The 16,052-nt window shown below is 41.6% G+C and overlaps 1 protein-coding gene and 1 non-coding gene across 2 annotated transcripts in view; one reads left to right on the forward strand and one right to left on the reverse strand.

The window, feature by feature from the left end:
- The first annotated feature begins 142 nt into the window (after positions 1–142).
- pla2r1 (phospholipase A2 receptor 1) overlaps positions 143–16,052 on the forward strand; it is a 35,157-nt gene continuing 19,247 nt past the window's right edge. The window contains exons 1-13 of the mRNA XM_058629621.1: positions 143–444; positions 2,679–3,059; positions 3,155–3,328; positions 3,895–4,059; positions 4,482–4,595; positions 5,654–5,803; positions 7,515–7,709; positions 9,457–9,623; positions 10,391–10,501; positions 12,467–12,579; positions 12,728–12,897; positions 13,477–13,685; positions 15,830–15,975. Of these exons, the coding sequence (XP_058485604.1) occupies positions 285–444; positions 2,679–3,059; positions 3,155–3,328; positions 3,895–4,059; positions 4,482–4,595; positions 5,654–5,803; positions 7,515–7,709; positions 9,457–9,623; positions 10,391–10,501; positions 12,467–12,579; positions 12,728–12,897; positions 13,477–13,685; positions 15,830–15,975 (2,255 nt within the window). The 5' untranslated portion in view covers positions 143–284. The remainder of the gene's footprint in view (positions 445–2,678; positions 3,060–3,154; positions 3,329–3,894; positions 4,060–4,481; positions 4,596–5,653; positions 5,804–7,514; positions 7,710–9,456; positions 9,624–10,390; positions 10,502–12,466; positions 12,580–12,727; positions 12,898–13,476; positions 13,686–15,829; positions 15,976–16,052) is intronic.
- Positions 8,041–8,114, reverse strand: trnan-guu (transfer RNA asparagine (anticodon GUU)). Its single transcript has one exon. It is a non-coding gene; the product is annotated as a tRNA-Asn (tRNA).

The raw sequence follows: 16,052 nt of genomic DNA on the forward strand, positions 1-16,052 counted from the left end.
TTGTTATCTGTTTATTTGCTGTCTGTCTGCCTGTCTGTCTGCCCCATATTTGTTTGTTTATAAAGTAGCCTACTATACTGTATCAGTGCAAACGCAGCCTCCAGCCTCAGCAGCAGCCGTGTCGTCAGTCGTGACGTCACCGCCCCCTTCACTTGGTCAAAGTTTTGTATGAGACGGAGAGAAAAAAAAAAAAGAAAAGAAGAAGAACTGCGGGTCTAAAACAGCCGCTGTGACCGGGAGTCTCGCTCGGGTTGTGCGGACGTTTTCTTCCCGCCGTCGTCGACATGTTCTCAGGTCGGTGTGGCTGCAGCTTCCACTCCTCTGCTGTCGTGGCCGCGGAACGACTGCTGTTGCTGTTGCTGCTGCTGGTGTCGCGAAGCTGCGTGTGTGTCAGCGAGGAGGACGATGAAGTCCTGGACAAAAAGCAGCTCGCCGACTTTTACAGTAAGTTCACTCATCTCATCTGTGGGTGCAGCGTTACTGCTGCTGCTGTTGCTCTTCTACACTCACGTTTACTGTCAACAAAACAAGTCTAGTCAACACGCTGTGGTCGTGTTACACTTTTAACCTGGCAGGGAGGGAATTTATGGAGGAATGAAGGAGTAATCACTGCAACATGTTCCTATCGGGCTGTGGTGCTTAGGGTTGTTTTGAAAAGTCTCACTTTCCTGGGGGCCCACTGGGTCTGTGCTGCTGCTGCTGCTGCTGCTGGTCTGTGGACACTTTCAGCCCCACTGGACTCACATTACCTCCACTCATCTGTATTCGAATAGCTGTTGTTGCACTAGTGTTTATAATGATAATGATACTTATAATAATTTAATTCGTAAAGGCCACATTCAAAGCTACAGTGGCCCTGAAGGTGCTTGCACTACAACATTACTCAAAACACTACAACATGATAGAAAACACTACAACATGATAGGGAACACTACAACATGATAGGAAACACTACAACATGATAGGACACATTACAACATGATAGAAAACACTACAACATGATAGAAAACACTACAACATGATAGGATACGCTACAACATGATAGGGAACACTACAACATGATAGGAAACACTACAACATGATAGGACACACTACAACATGATAGGGAACGCTACAACATGATAGAATACACTACAACATGATAGGAAACACTACAACATGATAGAAAACACTACACCATGATAGGAAACACTACAACATGATAGGACACACTACAACATGATAGGACACACTACAACATGATAGAAAACACTACAACATGATAGGAAACACTACAACATGATAGGACACACTACAACATGATAGGGAACACTACAACATGATTAAAACACTACAACATGATAGGACACACTACAACATGATAGGGAACACTACAACATGATAGAAAACACTACAACATGATAGAAAACACTACAACATGATAGGACACACTACAACATGATAGAAAACAGTACAACATAATAGGACACACTACAACATGATAGAAAACACTACAACATGATAGAAAACACTACAACATGATAGGACACACTACATACAACATGATAGAAAACACTACAACATTGAAAGAACATGGAAAGTATTTATGACATCTAGTATTAAAGTAAATTTAGCCAAAACATAATGTATGTAACAACATAATAAAGTGTGAATATGTGTGCATGTGTATTTGTGTCAAACATATATTGTATTCTTACCTCGCAAACAGACTTCTACAAAAACAACAACACACAGGAAATTACTTTTTTAAATAGTGTTACGAGTTCTTTTCTTCCACTTCTCTTCCTTGAGCACCCAAAAAGCTCTTTGAAATAAAAAGGAAAAATATGCCCCTTGTTGACATCCGTGTGCACAGCATTAGTGCAGACTATGGTCAGAGATGTGTTCGGATGATGAGAGTGACTTTATTTATATTTTGTTCATAAATGGAAGGGGGTTATCTGTGGGTTAATGCAGTGGTTCCCAACCTTTTTTCCTTGAAAGCCCCCCAGGGCACGCACGCAAAAAGGAATAAAGTAAAAAGTTCATATGCAAAAATAAACAGCAGTTGTATGTTTTTGTTCCTATTCTCGCAGTGTATATAGATAAAAACTGTCCTGTTCGTCCATTAAATCAAAACCAAGGTATTGCCTTGTTTTCTTTTTTTGATACCGGTGAGTCTTTGGTACTTACACAACAGGAACGTTCAGGTGTTGCTGATAAATAACTTAATAAATTGAAAAATAATAGTTTTTATTTGGGTTATACTGACTTCTAATTATCCAGTAGAGTGTCTATGTGATCTCTGGCGCCCCCCTAAGGGGGGCTTGGACCCCAGGTTGTGGACCATGGGGTTAATGTATAGCCGATATCAGTGTTTCTCAAACTGCCTATATGGGGACCTACTTTTTAAAGATGGTAAACTATTGTGACCCAACTCACATTATAAATTGTGACAAGGTCAAATTTCTCATTTACAACAATTTCCAAGAGATGTTTATAACTTAATTTTATGTATGTCATTTAAAACATATACACATAAATCTTAACTAAAAGTTTGGGAAAATTCCACAAATCTCCTTGGGGACCCAAAAAAAAGTCTCCCATGAGAGCCACCGGTCTATATTTTTTTCTTTGCTTAAATAACCTATGTCTTGTGCTTGCCCTGCTCACACACCTCTTTATTCCTCTGCTTTCAGAGAAGGGAATCTTCATCCTGGAGAGTACGCTGCTGAAGCGCTGTGTCACAGTGGATGGCTCTAACCTGGTGCTGGAGGACTGCGAGCGGCCAACGCAACGCATGCTGTGGAAGTGGGTCTCCCAGCACCGCCTCTTCAACATGGGCACCAGCACGTGCCTGGGCCTCAATGTTTCAGACACCACGCAGCCGCTCGGCATGTTCGAGTGTGACACCACCCACAACACGCTGTGGTGGCGCTGCAGTGGGAAGATGCTGTATGGGGCGTCCCAGTGGAAGGTGGCTGTGACCAGACGTACGTTGGTGGTGAAGAAAAACTCTTATCATGAGTGGAGAAGGTACAACACAGCTAGGGAGGGCCCGTGTTCATATCCTTATGAAGGTAAATCAATGTCCTGTGTTTTTTCAGGTCACTGGCGAAGTTTGACTTCACAACATTTGACTTGTCTGCACAGGATGTTTGTGTTTTCTTTGCAGATATCCACACGTTGCTGGGGAATGCACACGGCATGCCCTGCGCCTTGCCCTTTAAATACAACAACAGATGGTACTCGGAGTGCACTAGTGAGGGCCGTGAGGACCATCTGCAGTGGTGTGCTACCACCACTCGCTACGACGACGCTGAGCGATGGGGCTTCTGTCCCGTCCATGGTAAGAGACAAGACACACCAGAGTAAACACATGACATACAGACACGTTCTGTACAAAAGTAGTAGAGTAGTGAACTGACGCGAAAGACGAGGAAAATGAGATGTACAGTGGACAGCGAGGGGACGAGCAGAAACATGCAGTGTTGGTTTACTACAGAAGCGGAAGTAAAGCCTCTTCTGCTTCTACAGCCGGAGAATTAGACAAAATAATACACAAAATAAAATAAGATAGTCCTTCATTTGTCCCACAGTGGGGAAATTTACAATTTACTATCAACATTAGATACTTGGCTACTCTGCTAACTTAGCTAGCTAGCTGATAGATAGATGCTAGTTAGCCAACTTAGGTGGCTAGTTAGCTAACTTTGATAGATAGCTGTTACTTAGTGATTTTAGCGAGGTAGATTGTTGATAGATAGATAGCTGGACTGTAAATACAGTCTAAAATTAAATATTTTGAATAGAAATCTGTCTACTAAATATTAAATACTGTACGTAAGTTGAACTTGTTGACCTTTGTCAACATTTCCTGACATCTCTAACACTTTTTTTAAATTTTTTAAATAGATTTCACTTGTGAGCATTTCTGGAAGTCGAACCAGGAGCTGCACGCCTGTTACCAGTTCAACCTGTACACCATCCTGACCTGGAGTCAGGCGCAGTCAACCTGCCAGGCGCAGGGTGGAAACCTGCTCAGCATCAGTAGCCTGGCAGAGCACAGGTACATCAGAGGTACGCATCTGATATTAACACACACAGGTGTATGCAGCGTTCAGTAATTGATATTAGAGGTGTCCAAAAAAATAATGATTCTTATCTCCAAAGATTCTAAATCAATTGAAAACTTCCAAAAATCGATTTCTAAGAAAATAACATTGTTTGTTTTGATTGCAACAGGAATAATAGGAAATCGTTTTGATTGGAAGATTGATTTTTAATCAAATTGTGTTCCACTTATCAACAAGCAGGATTCCAAGATGGCTGTCACCATACGATCACCTATACTTTTACTGTTAATAGCACGTCTGTTGTATATGTTTCATGGTAAATCAGTCGTTAGTGTTAACATAATGCCATGTAGTGCAACCAAGAACCTGTTACACAATGAAATCCGGTTTTACAACTTTTTTTTTGCTTCATCTGTGTGACTTTAGATCGACTAGCAAGTGTTGGAGTGATGGTGTGGATTGGACTCAACCACCTGAAGAATGGTCGGGGGTGGCAGTGGTCCGATGGAGCTCCTTTATCATTGGTCAATTTCACCACAGGTACAGAAGGATTGTTTATTTCATGGCCATTCGTTTTGAGTGTGATTGAAAATTGCTGTATACTCCTATCTGTCAGAAGGATTTCACGTTCTATGCAGCAGCTGTGTAGGCAGACCTTTTTTTGGGGGTTGGCCAGAACAAAAGTGGGCGGACCATCTTGTCAAAGAAAAAGTAGAAGTAGAAAAAAGGCAAACATAAACAGACTGGATTTGTGTCACACGTTTGTGGCGTCAGCTTATTCCTAAATGGTTGAATAACTGCCAGATATGGAAAGTCAAACGTATCTTGGAAAATGGAGCAGAAAGGGGCAAAAGCACTCACTCATTGAATATTTTTTGACAATACGGCAGCCAGAAAATCAAAATAAATCCAGACAGCCTCATTATCTTGGTGGTCATAAGAGGGTTAAGGTTGTGGACAATCTTCAGGCCTGCAGAACCAGCAGCACATCGGCTCTACAGAGCATTTTGTTTATATTTATCTCTTTCTAACATTTAATTTTTGTAACAAAATGGCCGGTGGGACCAGTGAGTAATGTGGGTGGCGCTGGTCCGCCCAGGCCCTTTACTGGCTACGCCGCTGCTGCTATGCACCCAGTGGTTTTGGTTATGAAACTCTTCTCCGCGTGTAATCCAATAAATATGTGAAGTATGAAATGTGCAAGCACGGTTTGTGGGAAATAAGTCAATATTCTTCCAATATACACTCACCAGCCACTGTCTCAGGTAGATTTATTATCAGACTGCCCAGCCAGCATGTCCATGTGGGCTCCATTAAGGCCCCACCCTTTACTGAAACCATGTGGGACCTGTATCACTCGTCCACTTCAAACCCATGCCCATTTAGGATCCACGTAGTACCCAGGTAGCCTGGAAAGGTGAGGGGCCACCATGTAAACCATGGACAAAACAGCTTGGGACCCATATTGTCAGCCCAAATATAACCTGTACACTGGGTGATACCAATATTGGGTTTGATCTGTGCGTCCCCAGTCAATTATTGGATGCCATTCTCAAACAATATAAGGTAAATAAAAAATGAACTCTTTTTCCCCTCAGCGCTGCCTGCCAGTCCGCTACAGGACAACAGACAGTGTGGAGTGTACAACTCAGCCTTCGATGGTCGCTGGCAGAGTCTTTCCTGTGAGGCTGCTCTGCCTTACATTTGCAAGAAAACACCCAACAACACCAGGAGAGCCGAGCCATTGGGTGAGATCATCTGTACACACACACACACACACACAGTCTGGTTTCCATGACTTCAGAGGACATCACATTGACTTACATTCTTTTCCTGCAGACCTACTCTAACCTTAACCAAACCTTAATTTATGTAATGGTCTTCATAACGTGACAGTGTAAACAGATTTAGGTCCCCACAATATGAGTAATACCTGGGCCTAACAAGCCTAACAATAACCAGTTAATGCCTAACCCTAACCTTAACCTGACCACAATTTACATCGTATCTCTATTTTTTCGTGTTCAATTCCAATACCAAAACCTTCAGTGTTTACCAATACCAGTATCATTCGGATGCAGTCAACTTTATTTCTAGAGCACATTTTTAAAAAAAAGGTTGACCAAAGTGCTTTACAGATTTAAAGGCACACACAGCAACATTAAAGGTATGAAACATAAAATCAATAAAAAAATAGAAGTAAAAAAGTGACATAATAGAATAATAAAATGTTGACAACTACATAGAAGTGCCCAGGCTGACTATTTTTGTCCTGAAGGGAACTAGGGATGCAACTTAAACCAATTTCATTAACTGTGATTAAAAACGTTGCTTATTTTACCGGAAAGTGTTTCTTGTCACACTCACAAAACAGATGTTTTTTTACAGTATTTTCTTATGAACAAGAGCAGCACAGTTAAGAAAGATGGAGTCTGATGATACACTGTTAACACTTACATTGAATTACAGCTATGTGGCTGCATTACCTCATCAGTGGCCCTAATGAGCTGGTACAGAAGTGAATTAAACGCAAGTATCTCTGACAGTCAAAGTGGTAGCAATGGTAGACTACTACTACTGGCAAAGCAGCATAAGGAGAATTGCACCAAACACTCCAGCAATGAATTAGCCTCAAAATGTATAATTGTTGCATCCCTACTCATAACTGACCAATTCACAACAGACATACAGAGTATACAGCCCTAACTCACATCATGGTGACATGATAATGATATTTCCTTTACAACATGTCACAGGTTTCATGACTAACTAAACTCTTTGACTTATTTTCTTTTTCTAGTATTTTATTCAGGGATTTTAGCCAATTTTGGACTAATACAGATACTGAGTAATGGCTTTTAACCTGAACAAAGGCCTCAGAAATGAGGTTCTGCCTCATAAGGGCCAGGTTTTAGTCTATTTGAGGACTACTGGTCCTGACAAGATCAATGTTTATACCAGAAAAGGTCCTAAAGGTGCATACAGGTAGCATCAATACACATTAGGGCTGCACAATATTAGGAAAACATGCACGGTAACATTGAATATAACTACATGACTGAATGAAAAGGATTTGTGAAAGCATTTTCTGCTGTTCCAAAACTATCTATTGCATTGTGTTTCTTGCGCATGTTGATATTGCAATGATCATAGGTTTTTGTATACACACACACACACACACACAAAGCCCCTACCTTGACTGCAGCAGGGATGAATTATCAGTGAAAAATGTTCTCAAAACTTTTTTTTTTTTTTTTAGCTTTTGTAGATCTTTGGCTCAACAGCTGCACAGCACCTGGGGAGTCAACTTTCTTTTGACCTCTCCCTCTTTCCCTCTGTAGCGCTGTCGGCGTCTAGACCAAAACAATGTCTGCTGTGAATACATGGCGTTAAAAAGCGTGTCTAGCGTGCAGTCCTTCCCGCTCTGATTTCTCCTCCTGATTCTTGGTCCTCTCACAGAGAATTGGCAGTACATCCACACCGAGTGCGCTAACGGCTGGTGGCCTCATAATGGTTTCTGCTACAGAGTCCTCCCTGAATCAGAGGCAGGAAGCTGGGAGGAATCTTCCCGGGCCTGTGGATCTCAGGGGGCAAACCTCACCAGCCTCAGGTCACTGTCGGAGGTGGAGATCCTGCTCAGCGTCTTGGCGAACTGTAAGGAACATATATGACATTCTTTTTCATATAGATTAGGAAACTTTCCATGGCAATTATGGGAATTTATGGGAACAAGAATATATTTGGTGGCACTTATAGTTCTGTTTTTTACTTTTTAAGGCTATGTTCTTAAAATTTTTGATGCGTTGCCTTGCCATTGCATTTTGAATATCTACTTACAACGTGGTTACAATACACCAGTGCGAAATGTCAATACTTGCGGCCTTAAGATTATGTTCAGCAGTGTATATAGGTCAATATGGGTTTTATCACCAAGGATGGTGGATAAGACTGACTTTGTAATGTGACTAATATGCAACTCAAAAACCGTCCCTGGGTGGGCTTGAACCACCAACCTTTCGGTTAACAGCCGAACGCGCTAACCAATTGCGCCACAGAGACTGTGTGTAGAGAACGGAGTGTGGCCTCAATGTCAGCCCACATGTATTCAATTGAAAAACTGCCATATTTAACCTCATATACATCGCGTAAAGACAGGAGCAGGAATTGGAAATCATTTGAAAAAATAAGAACAATTTGTGCACTAGTGCAGTTTCCGTGAAAAATCTGTTTTTGTGTTTGTTTTTAGTAGTTGTTGGTTTGGTGTGTTTGAGTGCTCATTGTTACTATTGCACAGCAAAAGTTCACTGACATTTTTATTTGTGTATGGAAAAAAAGCAAATACTGATACTGACATAATGGCATGCAATAAATACGGAACATTGAACTACATGCTTGCATAACAGTTGGTTGGTTGTCACCGGAATGCAGAGCTAGAGTTCAGTAGGGTGACAGCTGCAGGAAAGAAGCTTCATCTGAACCTGCTGGTTCGGGTGCGGAGAGACCTGAACACGCCTCCCCGAGGGGAGTGGGGCGAGCAGTCTGTGGTCTGCCTCAGCTTGACGGCGCCTTATCTGACCTGCAGCGTTACTTGCCAGTGGAGCACTGCCTTCATCACCTGCCTCAGCTTGACAGTGCCTTGTCTCACTCACAGTGCTGTGTGAGTGAGTTTAAAGTCAATCGGACCATCGGTTCTAGAGATATGCGAATAACACACACACAGATAGATTCATGAGAATTATCTGGAAATTGGGGGTAATTCGCCTGGAGTGGAACTCTTGTCTGCTGCATTTGTTGAGCTCTGGGGAAATTTTGGGCAATTTTTTGCAACATGCTGCTGCATTTTCTTGGCATTCTTCACGTATATGTCTTTGCACAATAATTACACACAAACAAAGACTTTCCATCAACTTTAGCTGGCGTGAAATACCTCCATGTACACGCTGAATAAAATGAAAATGCAGATATGTAGATAGTTAGCTGAACTAATGGAAAGGTCTTTTTGATTTAATAGTTGCTAAACTATAAACTATGGTGTCAAAACTTACTTGACTTTGTCGTCCATTGGCTCAAATGCGTGGCTTCATATGTGTGTTGTGGGCTCAGAGAAGTAGCTTTAGTAGTTCAGAATTCTAGAAATCATTGTGCATGTGATGGAGGCACGCACGTAGGGGGTGTGGCCTCAGTAGCCCCGCATTAAGTAGTGTAAGTGCTATGTCCCTGTAAAATCTGACTGTTTTCGCCAAGATTATGCTACAATATTTATTTTACCAACTATATTTATGTTCCCAACCTTCAACTTTCCAACAATTCCCATAATTTCCCAGGCAAAGTTTCCAACTTTGAAGTAAATACGATATTGTTTGTGGGAATATCACGGTGTATGTGTCGTCTTTCTCCTCAGTTTCTGGGGACAGTAAGGAGGTGTGGATTGGTCTTCGGAAACAGGCGTCTGCACCAGCAGTAGAATGGTCTGACGGCTCGCCAGTGACTTTCACTCTCTGGCATCAGTATCACCCTCCCCACAATGTGACAGACGCATCAACACTCTGCACCAAAGTAGACAGGAAGGTGGGAGACCTCTTATAGTCAAGATTCAAGCACTTTGTCTTTGAGTAGCATGGAAATTGCTTAAAAGGCATAAAAGAACAACAACAAATCAATGCTAATTTAAAAGCAGCACACTTCAAGTACCCAACGGTACAAATAAATGAATAAACAAAGACCCAAAAACAAGTCATCACAGGTAATATGTGCCACCATTTTAGGGCCTATAGATACAAACCATTTTTTCTATAACCGAGATAGATATGCAGATAGATAATACAGACAGACAGACAGACAGATAGATGAAGTATTCGATGTGTAGTTGCAGCCCTAATTAAAATGATACATTATAATATTAATGTACACGATCCCTTCACAAACAATATAAACACTGGAACCATCAAACACAATGTTTAATCAATTATCAATAGTTACTGATTTAGTTTCTTCCAACTGAGAAACTTAAGAAAACTCTTAGCGAGCACAAACCTCCACCAAGGCTGCTCAGTTTTCCACAGTGTCTACCTCGCAAAAGTAATAACAGTTTTAATAAATATGGAATTCAGATCTATATCTGGATGACCCCCAAAGTCTTATAATTTCTTCCTTGGGCCATAACCTGCGATCCCCAGAGAATTCCATCCATTTTATTTTTTTTACTTTTTGAATCGTGCTGCTCACAGTCAAACAGAGGCAACAACATAATCAATCACTGTGTAGCAGGTGGGAATGAATTGTTTAGAGGTGATCAGCTCTCACACTTGCATTGATCAGGTGCTCTGCTTTCACAGAAGGGCACCTGGCTTTTAGCGCCCTGCACTGAACGACTGCCCGGCGTGTGTCGAAGAGAAAGCCCGAGTCCCGTCCAACAGTCTGGATCCTGGGATGAGGGTTGTCCTGAGGTAGGAATGCACACAATTACTCCAGCCCATTTACGTAGTGTTAAAGCAATACTTCACCGCTTTGCATTTGGCTGTGTATTACTCGAATAAGCGTAGTATAGTTACACATAGTACACGTAACAAAGAAAAGAATGAAGATATTTCTCAACTCAGGGGAATCTGAGCTTGGGAAGCACCATTTTTCAAAAATACTACCCCTATTTGAGTAATACAAAGCTAAATACAAATCTGTGAAGTATTCCTTGAAACCAGGTCACCCTCAATAATTGAAAATGTTATGAAAATGCTGCTGGCTCTCTTTTACTTTAGTCTGGACAGGCAGAAAGTGAGACCTCACACACACTCAACTGCACCTCTCTCTCACTGGAGGTCATTCATGCTCATGCATAAGAAAAATACAGTTTTATACTGTGAAAATACAGTGATATACATTTTTGGTCATACAGCTCAGCCCTAACTTACAATCATACCACCTATGGTCCCAGCTCGCCTCTACTCAGCATGGTTTATTTTTGGTTTTCCACTACAAAACAGTTAAAAAGCGACATTTCCTTGGTAATTATTGGAAATTAACCCAAGTTTTTTGGGATTTTTAAGTCTTTTTAACTGATCTACAGTTTTGGCATAGTTCGGCTTGATTCTTGTGTCGGACGTTGCGCCCGTGCCTCTTCCTGTGACGGCACTCTGACCAATCAGTGGCCGGCAGTCTGGTGACGTCACGCATAGTATTGCCTCAGCTCTCTGGGAACCTTGCCAGAGCAGGTACTATTGCTAGTGGAAACGCAAAATAACCGTGCCGTGCCGAGACGACGCGAGTTGAAACACGCCATTTGTGTCCAAAGCTATAAACCTCGGGGAAACACTGAACAGTAACAGAAAAGGATATAAAAAAAGGGGATTTTAATGAGTATAAAATGTGTGTGAAGAGGAGAAACTAAAGCAGCAACGGCAGAATCTATGAGCACAAGATGTTTGGTTTTTATTTTAATGATTGTATTTGTGTGTTCATGTGTAACTTTCTGAGGAACTTTCATTTTCTCTTCTCGTGTCACAACAGGCCAACCACAAAAGTCACTTTCATTCAGTGAAACCGGCCTCTTGGCTTCTCACATAGCCAAATGAATTGCGAGCAAATCAGATTTGGCGACATTTGAATTCTTGGGCCGCGCTGTGACTAAGTGAAACGCGCGGATGGTGTGAGCTGTGCTGTGTCACAATAGCTCCATAGAGAGCAGGACGTGCAGCAGGCAGAGCCACACACGCCTGCTGCAGGTCAACTTCTGAGCACGTTGCCCTCTTCACAGGCACAATAAGCTGATTCACTCGGCTGCTGACGTATTGTCTGGCATTCATGTTGCTCCTTGACTCTGTTTACAAGAATATCAGACTCCTGACTCATTGGGCTTTTTCGTCCTGGAACATGAGTCAAAAAATGGCCCTGAAGGCACAATATCAGTGGACATGCTCCGGCAGTCTCTCTGGTGATTCCTGTTGCTGTTTTGCAAACAATCCTATATTTCCTTTTCTTTGTTGTGATCGTGTGTTTGTCCATAGATTTTAGTTCCCATAGTGATTTTATGAGGATTTTTGAGCAGAGGAAGATATGTATTTTTTTTGTGTTCTTTCTACTTGCTGCCACCATGAGGTTGGTTTTGAGGCGTAAACATGTGGCTCTTTCACTGTGAGATGGATGCATTCTGGTAACTTTTCATGTAGCGCCATCAACAGGTCAACATCAGCCACAGGCATAGCTTTTAGCTCAGAGCAATCACATGTGTTCCTCCAAATCCTGCACTTCATAAAGGAGAACAGAGCTTCTTCAAATGTGGATGATATGATTTTAAAAACCTGATCCGTGATATAAGGACTTTTCATTCATTGCCTTGGTGATGATTGATTTATTGGCATTTGTGGTTTGATTTGAAACAATCTGATTTCACATGGTGTGTGGTTTTCTTATTGCAGGGCTGGAAGCGTCATGGCCATTCCTGCTACACAGTGACGAGCCAGGAGCAAAGTTTTGATTATGCGCTGATGGGCTATTACTGCAAGGCTCCTCTCCTTACTGTGGAAAACAGGTGACAAGCCTAAACGGCTGAATAACTGCCAGATATTGAAAGTGAAAGTTATCTTGGAAAAAAGGGGGCAGAAGAATTTTTCGAAGAACTAGTTTAGTGGCCACACTGGAGTCTCTGTCCTCACGTCTGCTCTTCTTCACATCTGCAGGTTTGAGCAGGCGTTCGTAAACAGTTTGCTGAGTGAGCGAGGGGCCAACAGCAGCGTGTATTACTGGATCCAACTCAGAGATGATGGGGAGACGGGAGAGTACAGCTGGCTGCTTCACAACAGCTCCTCTCTGCCGCTCACCTTCACTAACTGGAACAAACATCAGCCAGGTGGGCTGCTGGGAATGGTTTTTGTTCACTCGTGAGATTTACTATTGATGCTTTTCAACTACATGGTCCCAGCGCAACTTGACTCGCTCTTCCATTAGCAATAGTACCTGGTACCTTGTACTTTTTTTAGTACCAGGCAATCTGCCGACCACTGATTGGGCAGAGATTGATCAAACCGAACAATGCCGAGATGTAGATCAAATAAAAAGACTTAAAAATCCTGAAAACATGCGTTAATCTCCAACATTTAGCAAAGGAAACGTCTAAAATCTCAATATTTATCACAGGAGTCTGGTGTACTTTGCCACAGCACTGCTGAAAGCCTGTGATCACGAACCCTGTCACTGTATTTCAAGTGACTGTGATCATTAATTACCTGATTCTAATGATTCCGTTACACTGAAACAACTGCTTTCACGGTGGGTTCGTGCAGGTGTGCAGTGATGACTCCGCCCACTTTGAAGGGGGTACTACAATAATGGAAAATCAACCAAACCATGTAGAGTTGAGCTGTGCCGAGGCGGGACTATGCAGTGGAAAAGCTTCACCTTCATCATTCCTGTTTCCTCCTTTCCTCAGTCAGTGCCGGTGGTTGCGTTGCGATGTCAGGTGGACCTGCTCTGGGTCACTGGGAGGTGAAAGACTGCGTGTCTTTCAAGGCCTTGTCTGTGTGCAAGCAGAGTGTGAGCAGTTATCACGATCTCCAGCTCCAAGAGCACCACATCGACGCCCACGCCCCCTGTCCTCCAGGATGGGAGTCACAGTCTGGGCTGCTCGACTGTTTTAAGGTTTGGATCATGTTCCTCTGCCCTCGTTCACCTCCCTTCTTGTCTCTGTTCTGACACGTCATCCTGGCTTAATCTCTCTCTCTTTTTATTTGATATTTGTTTATCTGTATTACAAGAACTTCCATGGAAAATCACAACACATTAGAAAAGCAGGAAAACTTTGTCTTTTACCTCTCAAGCAAAACATGACGAAAATCAGACAAGAAGGACAGGATTTGCAAAGGAAAGCTAAGAATAAGGCGGTAATGTAACATAACAGATGCCAAAAATATGAAAAACAACCACATGCCTCCCACACCCAATTCTTTATGAAACAGGAATCAATGGATTTGAGTGTGTCTAAATATAGTTACTGTATTTTTGCAGTTTATTCCATGCCCACATTGCATTGTGGGTAAAAGTGTGTGAGAACCTAAGGTGTTTTAGAGTTTAGAGTTTAATGATTAACCAGGGATAATGAGTGCAAATGTGCTACAGCCTGACATCCCATATTTACAGCTTCAGTTACATTGTATTAACATGTAGCAATGATTGTATGTATCAGCCATTTCAAATAAGTCAATAAAATACATTGAAAAGTAGATTTGCTGAAAACAGAGTAGCAAGATTTTGCATATAAGCATCAGTTTGAGTTTTCATAGGTTGGACTCTATACCTTAGTGCCGTCAGTGGTTCCCAAAGACCGGGTCAGGGTCCACAGATGGGTCGCAGGAGATTTGTTTTGTGTCCCTAAACATATCCCAAGGTTTTATTGAAGATGTTTTAAATAACTTGCAAAAAAATACATAGATGTCAACAAGAAGCAGATTTTTACTTGTAATTCCCCCAGAGGTCAAAGCTTCAAGGAAGATAAAAGTGGAGGAGAGAACTAGCCACAATACAAAATGTAATTTCCTGTGTATTACCACAGCGTTTCCTGAGCGCGAATGTCAACAGTTGTGTAATGACGACTAAAACTAAAAATAACCATAAAATAAAGATAGTTTTAATTTATTTCATGATTTGTTTACGGATTCAAAGCGATACAAAATGGAAGGTGTGCTGTTCCACAGTGGTAGGATTTTTAATTGTCATGCATATGAATCAGTGGGTGGAGCCAGGCATCTTTCAAATGGAAGGCCGAGGGTTAATGGCAGAGGACTCAAACCTGCGGCCCTCGGGCCACATGTGGTTAAATGTGTGTTAAAAAAATTGATATTAATAGATTTTGCATCATAATTATCTTTTTTTTTATTATCATGAATTGCATATGTTGTTCCATATACAAAAACAAACACTTTTAATTTGAAATTCTAAGAAATATTTAATATCACAATATCATTGAGATATCATTTTAAGCTTGTATTGCCGATTCATACTGAACAGTTGTTGTTTTTTGAACTTCACTTTACTGGCCCCTACTGGCCACACTAGATATGCAGTGGCCCCCAGGTCATTTGAGCTTGAGGCCCCTGGTTTAGGAGCTTTTCCTAACCCCTGAATTGTGATTGACATAAACATAAAGAAGCTTTGAATGGTCATCAAGACTAGAAATGCTCTGCATGAATACAGACCATTGTCCTGATCCATTCCAATGTAATGTTGTGCCTGGAACATGTACAGTGGACACAACCGGTCGGCATCGTCACAACATTATGGGCTGCACGTGGATGTTTGCATAAACCGTGTACTTTAAGTGACATGGGTCGACGATTACATTTACGTCATTTGTACCTCAGCAGACATTTAGTTCATAAGTAGACTTCCACTTTTCCACAAGTAGACATTTCTTCCTTTCTCCATTGACCGTAGAGCTGAAACAATTAATCGATTAATCCATTAATTGATAACTAAATTAATCGACAACTATTTTGATAATCGATTAATCGGTTTGAAGCTTTTTTCATGATTAAAACAAGATTTACTATTCTTAAAAGTGAATATCTTCTTAATTTCTTTGCTATGGATAACAAAGAAATCCTTAAAAGTTAATCAACATCATCATTTCCAGGTTTGACGAACACGATCAACAATTTTCAAGTTTTTCTGATATTTTGTGGACCAAACGATTAATCGAGAAAATAATCGTCAGATGAATCGATTATGAAAATAATCGTTAGTTGCACCTCTAATTGACCGTGTAACTCTATATGTTGCTCTTCTAGGTCTTCCATGATGAGAAAGTCCTGATGAAACGCTCGTGGGTGGAGGCAGACTTCTTCTGCCAGGCTCTTGGCGCTCAGCTGGCCAGTTTCTACCACTATGAGGAGCAGGTGTTTGTTAAGCACCTCCTCACGACCATGTTTGAAGGGTTGGTACAGCTCTCTGGACCTCTGTAAGACCATATCAACGGTCTAGTGGGGGGCATTTAGGAGGGTTTATTGACTG

The sequence above is a fragment of the Solea solea genome, chromosome 5 (assembly GCF_958295425.1).
Source record: "Solea solea chromosome 5, fSolSol10.1, whole genome shotgun sequence".
NCBI classification, from domain to species: Eukaryota; Metazoa; Chordata; class Actinopteri; order Pleuronectiformes; family Soleidae; genus Solea; species Solea solea.